Source organism: Malus sylvestris, chromosome 15 (genome assembly GCF_916048215.2).
Source record: "Malus sylvestris chromosome 15, drMalSylv7.2, whole genome shotgun sequence".
Taxonomy (NCBI): domain Eukaryota; kingdom Viridiplantae; phylum Streptophyta; class Magnoliopsida; order Rosales; family Rosaceae; genus Malus; species Malus sylvestris.
This window is the reverse complement of record NC_062274.1, coordinates 20297932-20312766: the sequence shown is the minus strand read 5'-3', so window position 1 is coordinate 20312766 and position 14835 is coordinate 20297932. Positions and strand designations below refer to the sequence as shown.

General features: G+C 41.0%; 4 protein-coding genes across 6 annotated transcripts; 1 reads left to right on the top strand and 3 right to left on the bottom strand.

Annotated features, from left to right (window-relative positions):
• Window positions 1-1840: 1840 nt before the first annotated feature.
• LOC126603881 (histone H1-like) lies at window positions 1841-2843 on the bottom strand. The gene is made up of 2 exons (XM_050270886.1): window positions 2568-2843; window positions 1841-2426 (listed from the first exon to the last, which is right to left on the bottom strand). The coding sequence occupies exons 1-2, from the start codon at window positions 2754-2756 to the stop codon at window positions 2043-2045; spliced, it is 573 nt and encodes a 190-aa protein (XP_050126843.1). The 5' UTR covers window positions 2757-2843; the 3' UTR covers window positions 1841-2042.
• Window positions 2844-5021: 2178 nt separating this feature from the next.
• LOC126603879 (heterogeneous nuclear ribonucleoprotein Q-like) lies at window positions 5022-9898 on the bottom strand. Of its 3 annotated transcripts, XM_050270883.1 has the most exons (10): window positions 9473-9897; window positions 8047-9215; window positions 7886-7975; window positions 7305-7769; window positions 6852-6969; window positions 6324-6761; window positions 6133-6226; window positions 5973-6025; window positions 5808-5892; window positions 5022-5715 (listed from the first exon to the last, which is right to left on the bottom strand). In XM_050270883.1, the coding sequence occupies exons 1-6, from the start codon at window positions 9693-9695 to the stop codon at window positions 6628-6630; spliced, it is 2199 nt and encodes a 732-aa protein (XP_050126840.1). In that variant the 5' UTR covers window positions 9696-9897; the 3' UTR covers window positions 5022-5715; window positions 5808-5892; window positions 5973-6025; window positions 6133-6226; window positions 6324-6627. The 3 variants fall into 3 exon arrangements, with proteins under 3 accessions (XP_050126840.1, XP_050126842.1, XP_050126841.1); XM_050270885.1 differs by lacking the exon at window positions 6852-6969 and having other exon boundaries at window positions 9473-9898; XM_050270884.1 differs by lacking the exons at window positions 5973-6025; window positions 6133-6226.
• Window positions 9899-10771: 873 nt separating this feature from the next.
• Window positions 10772-12963, top strand: LOC126603591 (uncharacterized). Its single transcript, XM_050270498.1, has 6 exons — window positions 10772-10936; window positions 11035-11118; window positions 11273-11357; window positions 11595-11683; window positions 12327-12438; window positions 12627-12963. The coding sequence occupies exons 1-6, from the start codon at window positions 10901-10903 to the stop codon at window positions 12860-12862; spliced, it is 642 nt and encodes a 213-aa protein (XP_050126455.1). The 5' UTR covers window positions 10772-10900; the 3' UTR covers window positions 12863-12963.
• An 80-nt stretch (window positions 12964-13043) lies between these two features.
• On the bottom strand, window positions 13044-14436 carry LOC126603590 (GDP-mannose 4,6 dehydratase 1). Its single transcript, XM_050270497.1, has one exon. It carries the CDS (start codon window positions 14354-14356, stop codon window positions 13238-13240), a length of 1119 nt encoding a protein of 372 aa, XP_050126454.1. The 5' UTR covers window positions 14357-14436; the 3' UTR covers window positions 13044-13237.
• Window positions 14437-14835: the final 399 nt, after the last annotated feature.

The window sequence follows — 14835 nt, the reverse complement described above, 5'->3', positions numbered from 1 at the left end:
TTTGGGCTTGCAGTAATGAGCCCAAAAGAAAAAAAAAACCTTTTTTTTTCTTTCAGCTTAAGTCAATGCCAGGCCCAAAAATTGGTATCGAGCTTGGGCCAAGAAGTCCTAGTAGAACTAGGGGTTTTCGCCAGAGAAGATGACCGGCGCCGCCACTGCAGGTGGCCAAATCTTGGACGGGAAGACTCAGGGGTACCCTTTTTGGGTGTTTTCGACCATGATTACAAACGGAGATTTTGAAATCTCAACATTTCAACCAAAAAACCCTAGAAATTCAAATAGGAATTTCAAAAAATCCAACGAGATTCAAAGGAATTTTGGTCAATCTTCATCGGTGGACAAGCTTCAGGCCGTCATGACGGTGACCCAAGGTCAAGGTTGGGTTGCAGGCCCACCTGTGATGGTGGAGACGCCATTAAAGGCGTCAGGTTTTTCTGGGTTTCAAAACCAGAAGCCTTCGACTCCAGTTCTATGGTCTTGCGACTCAGCTCAGCCACTCAGGCTGCAGGCCTAAGGGTTGATGGCTCGACAACTTGGTGGCTTACCAGCCGTGGCTTTCACAGTAGAAGGGTTTGGAAAGAAACCTTAATCCATATTTTAATTAAAAAAAAAATCAATTTCCAGATTAATTCAATGCATATTCATATAAATAATTTAATGCATGTACATATATTTGATGCAATTCATGGTAATATTAAATTCACATAATTTAATAATTATGAATATAATGCATACATAATTTATGTAGAATCTAAAATTCGAAAAGCATAAAATTGAGTCATGCATCATGGTGAATGTTCATGCTATCAGAGCTGCAAAAATATCAAGATAAAAACCGTTGTTTTGAAAGAACCTGATTGCATGATGATATTATTGAACTGGTTTGATGCATAAAACTTCCACGTTAGATTTCTAAGTGTAGCGGTAGGAGCATGCTGATAATGTGTTATGGCCTATGTTTAACTAATAGCGAGAGGGGGGCTAGCGGCACAGAGAAACTATAGAGAGAGATGTGTTTGTAAGGTTGTGTAGAGGATGTGTTATTCTCCCTACACATTGCCTTTATTTATAGTAATAAGGAAATGAAGAAATTCTTCTCCTCCAAAGAATACGAGTTCTAATATGGAAGAATAACTAAAATCAAATCAAATCTAAAGGCGATATAATCAAACTAAGATTTAAAAGGATTTTAATAGTGATAGATTTGATAAGATTAAAGAGGATTAAAGAGGATTAAAGACTCCTACAAAACTCATATGGATTTTTAAAGAATTTGAATGGATTGTGGTGGACTGTGGTGGAAGGATTTGAAATCCTAGGAGGTGAGGTTGGATTCTTTTTAGTCTAGTTTAGTTATACTTTTGGCTCTCAAATCCTACAAAATCCACAACTTATTGAAATCCTCCAAAATCTTAATTTTTTTTAATACACTTAAGATTTGAATGGATTTTAAAATCCTTTAAAATCTTTTAATTGACTACACTAGAATTTTAAAACCTTTTAAAATCCTCTCAAATCCAAATTTGACTACACCTCCTAAGATTTACATAATTACGCTTAAATAAGAAGTTTATAACATATATAATATTTTCAATAACTTAAATACTTGTTTAGAATTTTTTTTTAAAATTGAGATTAATTTGGAAAGACTGTAGGGACTTAGGAGGTATAAGATTCTTATTTCTTGTTTTTTTTGTTTGTTCATATGTTACTTATTAGGGTGAGATTGTTTTTTTAAAGGGGTTTGTATTATCATACACCCTTTCTTCATAGTTATTACCATTGAAATAATTTCTGGCTCCCCCAATGAAAGAGAGGGATGCAAAGCAAAACTCAGCAATTAGCACAAGTTAGTTCTTTCATTCCAAGAAAACTTGCAGATTACAAAAAGACCCCATTTTTCCAAAGTTTACGGCCATCTCCTCCATACACCAAAAGATTCCATATATTCACATACAAAAACAGAGCACCGACAAACACAACTTTCTCCAACTTATTATTCTGCCCTACTTTTTATACATCTTTCTTCGTCTTCACATATTTCAAGCAGCAGATTTCTTCGATTTCTTAGCAGCAGAGCTCTTGATCGACTTGGGCTGCTTGGGCTTCGCGGCGGTTGACATCTTGTTCTTTTTCCCGGGCTTCTTAGCAGAGGAGGTCGTTTTGGTCTTCTTCTCCGCTTTTGGTTTCGAAACGGCGCTTGTTTTGGCTGTCGATTTCTCCTTCTTGCCCGCCTCGGACAGCTTGTACGAGGCCCTGATCTTGATCAACTTTCCTCTCGCCGCCGAGTTCTTCAGCTGCAGTGCCAGAGTCTTCCTGAAGTTCGCCGGGAGCACCGCCTTGTGCTTCTCCTCCATGTGCTTTGCTATGGCGTACGGACTCGACCCGCTCTTCTCGTTCAGCGCCATAAGTGCTTCCATTATCATCTGCAAACAAAATTCGCAACCAAAATTCAAAAACTGAAGAAAATGATCACAAATCTTGAATTCGAGCACCATAATAAAAAACCCAGAAGCAGAAATGGAGAAAATGAAGAAATCGGGATCTGAAATCGCAAATTCAAGTACCTGAAAGTATGGAGGATGAGCGGCGGTTTTGGTTTTGGGTTTTGGCTGTGCAGGCTTCCTCTCTTTTGGAGTCCTGGGTTTCGTCTGCCTAGTTGGCTTTTCTTCCTGCTTGGGTTCCTCCGTCACCGGAGCCTCCTCTGGCGGTGGGGCATCCACGGCGGGTGCTTGAGCTTCTTCGGTGACTGACATCGCAAAAACGGAGAACAGAAAACGCTAAATTTTTCGTTTCTGGAGTAGAAAGATAACCGACTGACGGGATTAGACACTGGACCTCTTGGAATTTAAATGGAGGGAGCAATCTGCGGCTGGGGAATTCTGGGCTGTGATTGGGCGATTCGATGTGTTGGGGATTGCCAGGTGTGCATAGGAGAAATCGGGGACGTACACGTGGAGATAGAGATTGGATGCTGGATTTTCTGCGTGGCAATTTTGGTTTTGTTATCGAGTTTGATTGTGGTGGGAAGTGTGTTTGTCTGTGTTTTTCTGGTTGTTCTTGTCGGGGATTTTCTGCGGGTTTAATTTTTATTTGGATGTGGAATTTTGGGGTTAATGAAGAGAGGAAAGTGTGTTTTTTGCAATGTGGGTTGAAGGAGCAAAAATGGTTTACATTTAAGTGTGGAATTGTGGTAGAAAAACAAAAGAATAACAATTTCTTTAGAGGGAAAGAAAGAAACATTTGTTTTTGTAGGTTGAATGAGGTTTATCATTAGCAAAATAATTTCCGCAAATGCGAATCAAGTGACACAGACATAGAGAAGTGTGCACAAAAAGAAAAAAGCGAGAAAAAAGCACGGACAAAAATAAACATTTAGTATATTTGCATAAATATAAACACAATTTCGTACTCACACATATAGCTCTACTCATCTTAAATATCTTTGTTCTAATTATGTTCGTCTTCTTTTACTTTTGTTGGAATTCAATTTATCTTCTCTCTATACTCCACATGGGGCAATTAGAGTTCAATGACCATTGTCGTAATCAAAATTTCCACATGCGTAATTGATCGAAACTTTGTAAGACATCAATCAACCGTAGCTTACAATGTAGTATTTGGTGGAAATTATAATAAACAAGATATAAACTATCAACGTCTTTACAAATTCTGTCCAACGTAAAGACTAGGTTTTTGTTCTAGAATTTTCTCTGTTATGCAAACCTGAATGAACAAATGACATGACAGAGGAACTTTGTAACATCCTGCTCGTAATTCAACTCTCTGTACGGCACCATGTATTACTCGAGACTGCCAAACAGAAAAGTAGCACCATAATGCAGAAAATCAAACACACCACATACTGTACCGACGTACGTCAATCATGACATTCTACATGCCCTCGTTTGGTGTTCAAAATTGGCTGAATTAGATAACTCACTAAATTCAATGTATGCCTACGTCCAGTTTCTGTCAATTGAGGGTAAAAGATGGACTCGTAAGAAGAAAAATTATCCCTCCCAAAATTTGGAAGTTTAGATCCAGTTCTTCCTTCAACATACATTGGATCTAGGGAGCTACCCAATCCAATCCAATCCAATCCAATCCTAGACACCAAACAAGCCTATACGGTTAGCAGTTATCCATGTTTCTGTATGCTCAATGTTTTCAACAGAGAAATGGAACCTATATACAACTGCTAGTAAGAAAATCTTAATGTTATGCGATATGCGACAAGAGGCACGGGTCATAACACCAATCAATGACAGGTCAGTATAATACCTAATCCTCTAGTGAGCAGTGTTATGTATGTCAAAACCAATTATAGCAGAGTCATACAGATCCTCTTCTGGGAGAGGATCGGTAGGACGAAGCTACTACCCATTTGACAAAACAAAGACTAAATTCCTTCAAATAAGAACCCAAAAGTAGTGCATTTAGATTAGTAGAAACATCATGAATGACTAGCATTTGCCTACTCAATCACAATGATGATACAATCTAAAGCCCTAACGAAAAGTAATTGGATAATCAGAATGAATTACAGCCTGAGCCACTACCCGTTTGAGACAACAGACAATATACCTTTAACTTCAATTGAGAACCAAATACATTCAGCATCTGGCCCCGAATTTCCAGAAGAAAAAAAATCATAAATGGCCAGCATATGCCAAAACTAGAGAAGAAAATTCTACCATAGAAAGTCTAAATTTCTTGATGACAACCACAAAAATTCATTTGTCGGAGCTTTAAAACTACTTGCCCAACAACTAGTTATCACCTGAAAAGCAATGAACTCCTTATTCCTCCTCAAGGGGATCTTCCACAGGATAAAACTTTTATGAAATTGATATAACTGGGCACCATATGACCTGATCAATCCCTTATGCTCCTCGCAGTTATAACATCAAAACAAATGTGGTTGAATTTTTTGTAATTCCAAATGGCATCATCCCTCGGAAAAATACGAAAACTAAGGTATACCTCTGGCAGAACAGTTTCATGACAAAAGGCAAAACTGGTTATGAACCGCTAAATCCATGCTAAATACCCAAAGCTACATTTCAGTATGGAGAAAATCACTACATAACATCATATACACCAACATCAGAATGTCATATAGAGCCTACCCTAATTTAGAAAAACCTCTGAGAATATAATCACACATGTTTCTCATTTATTTCGAAGAGAACTCCATAATTTATGCATATTTATCTCTCCATAAAAAGCCGTCGGTTCATCTTCATCTGCATTTCTGACGTTAACCCTTGCATCTCCATGAAAAAGGATAAACCCTAAACTAAAAACCTGTCATCTCTAAAATCACCAAACTTGACTTCTCTAAACCACAAAATTAACTGCAATCAACAAGTAATTGGCCCGGGTCGGTATTTATAGATAGGGATGAAACAAGTACCTTAACTTCAAAAGAACAACTATAACACAGTGCTCCACTTGTCCATGCCTAATGAGTCGGTCTCCTTCCACCTCCACTATACACATAATTACTAGTTTCTAAGTCAAGGCCCTTGGAGACTACCTAAACTACAAACAGAAAAGATTTGGAAATCCTACTGAAAATTAATTTAATGGGCAACGAACAAGTAAAGAAGACAGATAGAGGACGAAAAGAAAGATGAAGACAGAGAAGAGAAAAAACTATGCAACTTCTTTCAAACAGCAAGCTGCTAGCCCATCTTCGATAAAGTACACCTGATCACAATTAAATAAGTACCATTACGACATTAACGTACCAAATTCACAATAACGGATTTGAACTTAAAATCACAAAACACTCGTATTACCAAAAAGTTCTTGAGTCTAATAGTAGCGGCCACCTGCATATGAGTGATTGCCCTCGAAATAAGATGAATATGGACCGGAATTATACTGCAAAACAAGATTTGATGCATCATAATTACGTTAATGTAACATGTCAAGTAAGGATGAAGTGAACATCAATTGCTTACTCCAGGACCACAATAATCATGAGGGTAGACACTGTTGCGAGCTCCGTAAGTATCTAAAAGACAAGTCAATTAAGATAGTAAACTGACATAAAAGTAACTATACGGGCAAGACGAGGAGAAGAGAGGAAAATTAAAAGAAAACTGAGCATAAACTCTTTACCCCTATAATGGTTTCCATGAAACGAAGCTGCTGGATCAGTGTAATCCAACCGTGGGCGACAACTACTAGGCTCCGAGTAGTCATGATCATAGTCCTAGAAGTAGCAGTTTCATATGATAAGGAATGCCATAAAATGCTTAACAAAAAAACAAAAACATAAAAAAAAAAAAAAAAAATCAAGGGAATCTTACTCTCATGTGAAATGGACGTTTTATTCCATGTGCGTTATCATTGTAAAAATAAGGTTCATCAAAATGACCCCCCATGAATGGTCCATCAAACTGTCCTGGAGAATATGGATGCCTCCTAGGAGGAATATGCATACCATAGCCTCTATCAGGGGCATCATGCCAAGTCCGATCTGTGTAGGGTCTTGGTGGTGGGGCAGCAACTGGAGCACCTCCACCAAATCCATAACGACCATCCCTGAAAGAGCCCCTTCTTCCCCCTGATAAACATAACAAAATCAGTAAGTTTTGTTAGGGGGAGAAACTCTTATGGGTAATCGAAGTCATATTCGTTCGGGAAACCCATCCTGCCAGTTTGACCACGTCCACCACGATAGAAATGTCTGTCAGGTTGGAACGTTGCACGGTTGAAATGATGTCCAACGCGACCAAAACCCCGTCCTATGAGCAATAGAGACTTAAAGAGTGAGAACAAGAAACAATGTGCAAATCAAAATGAATTTTCAATCAAAACTCAAACATATCTCTTACCAGATCTTGAAAAGATACCACTACCACCACCATGACCAATTCGAAATCCACCGCACATTCCACCCTTCACAGCCTGAGTTTTAGGCAAAGGATTTGAAAGTCTTGCTTTCACTTTTACCTAGAGTTACAAAAATCAACATGGGTAGGTAACAAATTAAAATAGGGATTAAGAGTACGTTACTTCAATTACAAATTCTGACTGATGCAATCATATATGAAGAAAATAATGGCCAACAAGTAATTGCAATAACAATTGTAAATAAAGTTCATCCCTTACATGTGTATGTATGCATGTGTGTAGGATGGTGTCTATGTGCCTACATGATTGCACGGACAAATGCAAATCAGTTAAAGAACATTCCCATATATTTTTTTATTTTTCCAATGTGCCAGATAACCTAATCATTTGTTTTTGTACCCACACACACACACACACACAGAACACAAGAATACCTTTGAATTCCCATCCATCAGTTCTATGTTATTTATACTATCAACAAAGGCCACTGCAGAATCATGGGTAGAGAAATCAACAAATCCAAAATCCTTCCGCTTGGCTGTAGACATATTCCGAGCCACAACAACGCGTAAGATTTCTCCATAGCATCTAAATTGCTCTCTAACTCTGTCCTCATCCCAATGAGGTGGAAGCCCATCGACAAATACAGACTTCACTTGGGACATGATCTCTGGGTCAGGCTCACGTATAGGTTCAGCAAAAGCCACTTTGGCAGTTCTTTCAGCGTGGCCAAATATAGCATCGGGCTGTTGAAACCTCTTGTATGCAAGCCTAGCATCACCACGGCAAGAGAATTCAATAAATGCAAAACTGCGGCTCAATCCATCACTTTGAACATCTGGAACAAGATTTATATTCTCAACACCTTCCACACCATAATCCTTCAGTTTCTGTTTAATCTGTCATCCCACATTAAGATAAGGGAAAGAGTGAACGAGCCATACAAGTATTCATTTTTGCTACTTATTTGTTTATCAGGTTATGCATTCAAGACTGATATGATATTGGCACTTACAGCTTCCTTTGTCCAGGTATTGCATATATTACCCACAAACAACATGTCATTGTCCTCACTAGGTGCTGTCCCACATCGCTTCCCTCTTATCTGCAAATTGGTTAATTAGCATGAAGTTTACAAAAATATGAAACAGGAAAGGCAGAAAGAAAAATCCATACAACAGGGTTTTTCATTTCAGACAAAGCATGCCTGGCATACTCCTTATCTTCAAACTCCACAAATGCATAACCCTTGTGCTTATTAGTTGAAGGATTCTTGTGTAACCTAACTTCAACTATCCCTCCAATCCTCTCAAAGACCCTTCTCACATCTTCCTCCACAGCATCCTGATCAAGCCCACCAAGAAATATCTCACGTTCTTTCCTCATCTTGTGCTCATGGGCTGTAAATTCCTTATGTTCATCAGCCAATCTCTCAGTTTCTTCTGCGGGATCCTCTGCATCATCCTCTGGAAGTTCCTCCTCTCCATGTTCTCCAAGATCCAATTTCTCACCATACTCTTCCATCTGCTCATCACCATCATACACCCCTTTACCATGCTCAACATCTTCTCCTTGTAACCCCTCTTTGGAATTTTCTACCTTGTTAGCAGCCTCACTACAGGTCTCGACTTCATCTCCATTATCCTCCAACTCCTTCTTCTGATCTCCTTTCACTTCTACTCTCTCCGACTTCTCCTTCTGACCTTCTTGCACTTCCACTCCCTCTTTTACATCACGAGATGGTTCATTCTCAGAAGACTTTGAAACCTCCCCAACTAAAGATTTTTCTGCCTCAATGGGATCCTCCTCCTCTGTCACTTCCACTCCCTCCTTTACATCACAAGCTAGTTCATTCTCAGAAAACTCTGAAACCTCCCCAGCTACAGATTCTTTTGCCTCAAAGGGATCCTCTTCCTCTATAGGATCCTCCTCCTCAACAGGATCCTCTTCCTCTTCAGGATTCTCTTCATCTTCATTCGGGTTTACTTTTACTTCCACGGTTGTTTGTTTGACTGTTGCAGGCTCTCCAACATTCTCAACAGTGCTTACTTCAAATTCCACAATGCTTCCATCCTTCTTAGCAGACTCTCCAACATTCTCAGCAACCGCTTTCTTTTCTGTAACTTCCACGTCACTAACATCTGCGGTTTTCCCCTTGTTCAATGCATCTGCTTTCGCCTTCACTGATGCCCCCAATTTCGGTGTCTGCGGTGAAACAGATTTAGCAGATGCCAGTGTCTTAACTTTCGCCGACAACCTTTTCGCAGGTACTTTTTTCACCACAGCAACTTTAGCCGCCGGTGCCACTTTAGCAGTACCGGCTGATCCCTCAGTCCCCTCAGCTACTAATCCAACCAATAATTTAAATCAAAGAAAAAAAATTAAGTGAATAACTAACTATCACAATGCTATATTCAGAACTAAAATAATCAGTCATAAAAATCTTCAACTTAACTAGTTCAGCTGAGTAACAAAGTTCAACTTCTACATGCAGCAGCAACCAAAATTCCAGATGATAAAACCCTAATTTAATCAAACTAAATAATTGAAGTTTGAAATTAAATAATGAATCTACTAACTGACAAACTAATTCAATAACTACCTGATGATTTGGGGGCCTTCGAATCAGCAGGCGGTGTCGTTTCGTTCTTCTTGGCCTGCTTCAGTCGGCCGGCACAACCGCGCTTTGTTTCGACGGTTTTCAGAATGGCCACTTCTAAGTCCGGCGGGGAAGCCGCCGGTTGTGCTTTAGCGGCGGTTTTCCTCGCCGGCGGCGTTTTCTTAGCGGTCGGCGGTTTGGAAGCGTCCGCCTTGCGAGGTCTCATGCTTAGGATATGCAGCGGCTAAAACGCGAAGAAATTGAGAGGGAAGTGGAGATAGGGGTTTGGTTGTTGGAGTTTGTGAATCTGACCGTGAGTAGCGGAGCACGGTGGAGTTTTCAGTTTCGACGCGAATAAGGTTTTGTCTTTTGAGTTTGCTAAATGGAGAGCGACGCGCTAGTTTCGTTGGAAAACAAACGTCCACTAAATAGTTTCTCTTTTCTTCCTCTGTTTCTAGCGTGTACGAAAAGTGGTTTATTTCAAGAAAAACGGTTTTATTGGTGCATTTGAAATTTGTGCTCTTCTAATAGTTCCGTTGCAAACGTTAGTTTAGTAGTCGAATTTAAATTCTCCTTATCATAATCTTTTCGCTGATAATTTTTTATTCAACATTGCCATATCATATGCATTGTTCGATAGTTTGAATCTGAATTGTTACTATTGTTTCTCTAATTTTACTATGCTTCAAATTACTCTGGATGATAAATTTGGAGAGCAACTTACATGAAACAAATTTACCATTACGCGGCGTCTCAATTCAATAATAAATTATCATGTGAAGAAAAATTTACGATTGACAACATAATATTGGATGCAAAACTCCACATGATAGTGAACTCGTTCTATATAAGTCATTCTCACAGATTAAGATTTGACTTGAATGCTTTTCTTGCTTTTTTGTGTGCAATTCTCGTGAGATAGGATTTGCAAATGTTATTTGTGAAGACAATTTTACAACGGATCAACTCGCTTGTATTAGTATCAAAATAGTAATTTGTACCACAGTAAACTTGCTTTTATTAGTATCAAACTAGTAATTTGTACGGATTTGGATTCTCTCTGAGGCAACTGGTCGGGATCCTCTAACCAGTGTTCGTGGATCGTTTGATTTTTATCCAACAGCTACAATTATTATAACTTTTAGAAAGTCCCTTATTTGTAACCGTTGGATAAAAATCTAACGGTCTACGAACATTGGTCAGAATGATCCCTACCAGTTGCCTCGGACAGGATCCATACACCTCCAAAATATGTGACTTGGCTCCTCACTGTCTAGCTCAACACAAATAAATTAGTAAACGCGACACTCCAAGCCCAATGCCAAACTCAAAGTCGGGGCGCGCTTTCCGTACACGCGCGAACGTTGTTGTAATTCCGCAGTATTCAGCTCCACTTGGACGCTGCGTTTCGGTCGTACAGAAGCAGCACCGATGGGCGCCTCAGAATCCACACTCTCAAGCTCACAGGTACTTCTCCGTCTTAATCATCTCCAATTGTAATTTTATTTGTCTCATTATCCAAATTTATTTAAATTAGCATTTTAAATTTTTAATTATGCTTGAAGAGGCCGGCCGAAGAAATCACCACCGTGTCGGAACGATCAGAGACCGCCGATCCCGTCTTAGAGAAGCTCAAATCCCTCAAAATCGTGAGTTTTGTATTCTACTTTCCCAATTTTTCATCAATTGAAGAAAACTGAAGGAAAAAAAAAACTAGGGTTTGAAATTTTGAATTCAGTTAATTGGTTGCTGTTCTCTGAAAACGAGTTTTTGAATTTGCGTTTTTGAAATGTTTGATTGCAGTCGACGCCCCTGCTGACTTCGCCCCCGGCTGAGGGCAGCTTGACTGACATTTTAGTGAGGAAGCCTTCGTCTTCTTCAGTGCCAAGTAAGCCGCTTCACTGAATTTTATATTTTTCGATTACGAAAAAGATTGAGGTGAATAAACACCATAATGAAGTCCTTACAGAGGAATTGGACTAGCTGAATTTGGAATTCCACAGCGATTAGTATAATGGTTGTAGTTCTGTAGCTGCTGTGTCTTTTTTCGTGACGAGATTGTTGCTTGTATTTTATTAGTTTTGATGCGGAAATTTTGCTACTCTGTTATGAATTGACAATGTAGGTGTTGTGGATCCGAAAGTGCTATTGGAACTCTTCTCAATGTACCGTGAGTGGCAGGAGGATAATGTCCAAAGGATAAGCAAAAGACAGGTTTGTTTTCACAAGATTACTACTGTCCTCGTTGAATATCTGAGTTTGTTTGAAGAAATAAATCTCTGGTTTTTAGGGTTCACACATGCACTGACTGTCCGTTTTCTGCTGTCGGAGGGTTATTTCATATAATTTCGAAGTTCAGGAGGCAATTTTTTAGTTTAAAATCGAAGTAGAAAATAGAACGTGGGTCAAGGATTAGCGTATCTTCTTCAGTGTCCTTACCCATAGAGCGTGTCATCGTCTACTTTTTTCTTCTGATGCTCTGGTTGGTAAAATGAAACCACTGAATTAAGTGGATCATGGTTAAATCTGAACTAAGTTGAACAACTTCAAGGAGGTGACCACTTTAAGGATGTCGCAATGAAATTCAAGTTATTTTTTCATGTGATGGCCCTTTATTAAAGCAATGAGCTGGTTTCTGACCGGGTGCAAACTTTCCATTTAGTGCGGTATAAACTAGTGTTAATAAATTTCGTTGGAGTCTGACATAGTCATACACTGATATGTTTGGAATGAAGTATGTGGTTTGTTCTTCCTTGTCCGAAGCCTGTTTTTTCTCATGCCGAGATTTGTACTAGCTAAGTTGTTTGGCATCCTTTCTCCCCCAGAGGAACCGTTTAAACCTTACTAATTATTGCAGGGAGAGGTAGAAAATAAAATAGAGGTTACGGATGCTTTGGCTGCTAAACTTCTTCAACGTTTTAATTATTCAGTGTCGGCAATGAAGACATCTTCACAACATTTATCCGAAGGTAAGTGATCACGTTATACGCATTAAGGGAAGAAAAATGTATGTTGTAAGGGTCTTTTTCCCTCGGCGGATTTCAATGGACCTAGTATATGGTGAAATCGGCAGTATCTACCATCCATCGCATGTGTGTCATAACTTTCTGAGATCTTTTTCCACTTATTCTATCTTCGTATTGGAACACGCATGCAGTTCACTCGTTGCAGGTGGAGATTGGGGAGCTTAAAGGAAGGTTAACAGAGGTCATTAGCAACTGTGATGCACTGTGCCGGAGAATATCTGTTGAAGGACCCGAATCCCTCCGGTCATCCATCAAGCCGTTTGCAGTCTGCACCACCGGCCAAGAAATCCAATCGAGCTCTAGCTCATCCGACGTGCAAAGAGATCCAGACCAAAGTCTACCATCCGCAGTATCCAAGTTAGACTGATTTTGCATTCTTTCGTGTACAAAATCTATGAACGAAAACACGTTTGATTAATTTCTTTTCGGCAACATTGAGGCGTATAAAAATTCTAGTTGATTGTTATAGTCCTTGATTCATTTTTGGATTAACCGAGGACCATTTTCGAGCGCTAATAACATCTCTCTGAAAAACAAGAAAATGAAAATGACAGGGTAGGAAACAAGTAATTTGCTGAAAAATGAATCAAAGTTACAGAAAAATTAAAAACAAAAACAACCCTCGAAACGAACAGCACTGAACAATTAATTACTGGAATTCAAACTCTATTGAGCTCTAGAACTAAGCCACATTATATAACTTAAAACTCTTTTGGCACCCGTGTACCCAGCACCGGAGATATCAAGGCTGTTGCTGAGCATCCATGTACCCAGCATCCACAAGCACCTTCTCCCTCTTAGCCAATTCAACGTCTTCGTCCACCATCATCTTCACCAGCTGCTGAAACCCGACTTTCGGCTTCCAACCCAGCACCTTCTTCGCCTTGCTCGCATCCCCTTTCAGATTATCCACCTCCGACGGCCGCAGGTACCTCTTGTCGATCACCACGTGGTCTCTCCAGTTCAATCCCACGTACCCAAACGATCCCTCCAGGAACTCCTCCACCGTGTGCGACTCCTCCGTCGCCACCACGTAGTCGTCCGGCTTCTCCTGCTGCAGCATCATCCACATCGCCTCCACGTAGTCGCCGGCAAAACCCCAGTCCCTCGACGCCTGCAGATTCCCCAAAAACAGCTTGCTCTGCAATCCCTCCTTGATCCGACCCACGGCCCGGGTGATCTTCCGGGTCACGAAATTCTCCCCCCGCCGCGGCGACTCGTGGTTGAACAGAATCCCGTTGCACGCGAACAGCCCGTATGCCTCGCGGTAGTTCACGGTGTACCAATGCGCCGCGCATTTCGAAACTGCGTAGGGGGATCGGGGGTGGAACGGCGTCGTTTCGGACTGAGGAGGCGGGGTGGCCCCGAACATCTCGGACGACCCGGCTTGGTAGTACTTAATGTCGGTGCGGCCGGTGGCGGCGATGTGGGAGCGGACAGCCTCGAGGAGGCGGAGGGCGCCGGTGGCAACGACGTCGGCGGTGTAATCGGGGATCTCAAACGAGACGGCGACGTGCGATTGGGCGGCGAGGTTGTAGACCTCGTTGGGGGCGATTATGTCGAGCCAGCGGCGGAGGGAGGAGGAGTCGGTGAGGTCGGCGTAGTGGAGCTTCATGCGGGCCTTGTGGGCGTTGTGGGGGTCGATGTAGATGTGGTTGATGCGCTGGGTGTTGAAGTTGGAGGACCGTCGGATCAGGCCGTGGACGTCGTAGCCTTTGTCGAGGAGGAATTCGGTGAGGTAGGAGCCGTCCTGGCCGGTGATGCCGGTGATTAGAGCGACCTTGCGGTGCTCCGGCGAATCAGGGGCGGAGCCGTTGGGGGTTAAGGATCCGGATCTGGCGGTGTCGGTTTCGGATGCCATTGTGGGTGTGGTGGAGTCGTGGGGGGTGTGAGGAGATATGGAGAGGGGGAGTGAGATTGTGAGGAGATGATGGACTTTTCGGAAGAATTATAAGAGGACAGGAAGGACAGATCCAGCTCTGGTGGCGCGGTTGGACACGGACGCGCTTTTAGCGCTTACTTTGGTGACGTATTAGAGGGCGCCAGCTTGGATGATGGTTGGGTCCCATAGCACTACGTTGGGAGCTAAGAGCAAGTCCACCCCTAAGGACTTTGTGCCAGCACTCAGCGCATTTATCCACTAAAGTGAATAGTAATAGACCCTAGTGAACAGTAACAGACCAAAGCATCTCCACCCCTAAAAAAATGCGCTGGCACCCAGCGCATTTATTTGGTATGTTTTTTTTTTTAAGTTTATTTCGGATATGATTTTTAACCAATTTTGGATAAAATTTCAAATAAACTTAAAAAAAAAAACACACTGAAATAAAATTACATACT

Bases quoted from the DNA above. Each gene is read 5' to 3' on its own strand.
- LOC126603881 (XM_050270886.1), bottom strand. From the start codon at position 2,756: ATGTCAGTCACCGAAGAAGCTCAAGCACCCGCCGTGGATGCCCCACCG. The intron at 2,427-2,567 runs GTACTTGAATTT...TTTTGTTTGCAG, and splicing joins CTCATCCTCCATACTTTCAG to ATGATAATGGAAGCACTTAT.
- LOC126603590 (XM_050270497.1), bottom strand. From the start codon at position 14,356: ATGGCATCCGAAACCGACACCGCCAGATCCGGATCCTTAACCCCCAAC.
- LOC126603879 (XM_050270883.1), bottom strand. From the start codon at position 9,695: ATGAGACCTCGCAAGGCGGACGCTTCCAAACCGCCGACCGCTAAGAAA. The intron at 7,976-8,046 runs GTATGGATTTTT...ACCAATTTGCAG, and splicing joins CTGAAATGAAAAACCCTGTT to ATAAGAGGGAAGCGATGTGG. The intron at 6,762-6,851 runs GTAAGAGATATG...TATTGCTCATAG, and splicing joins TGGTATCTTTTCAAGATCTG to GACGGGGTTTTGGTCGCGTT.
- LOC126603591 (XM_050270498.1), top strand. From the start codon at position 10,901: ATGGGCGCCTCAGAATCCACACTCTCAAGCTCACAG. The intron at 10,937-11,034 runs GTACTTCTCCGT...TTATGCTTGAAG, and splicing joins CCACACTCTCAAGCTCACAG to AGGCCGGCCGAAGAAATCAC. The intron at 11,358-11,594 runs GTAAGCCGCTTC...TTGACAATGTAG, and splicing joins TTCGTCTTCTTCAGTGCCAA to GTGTTGTGGATCCGAAAGTG.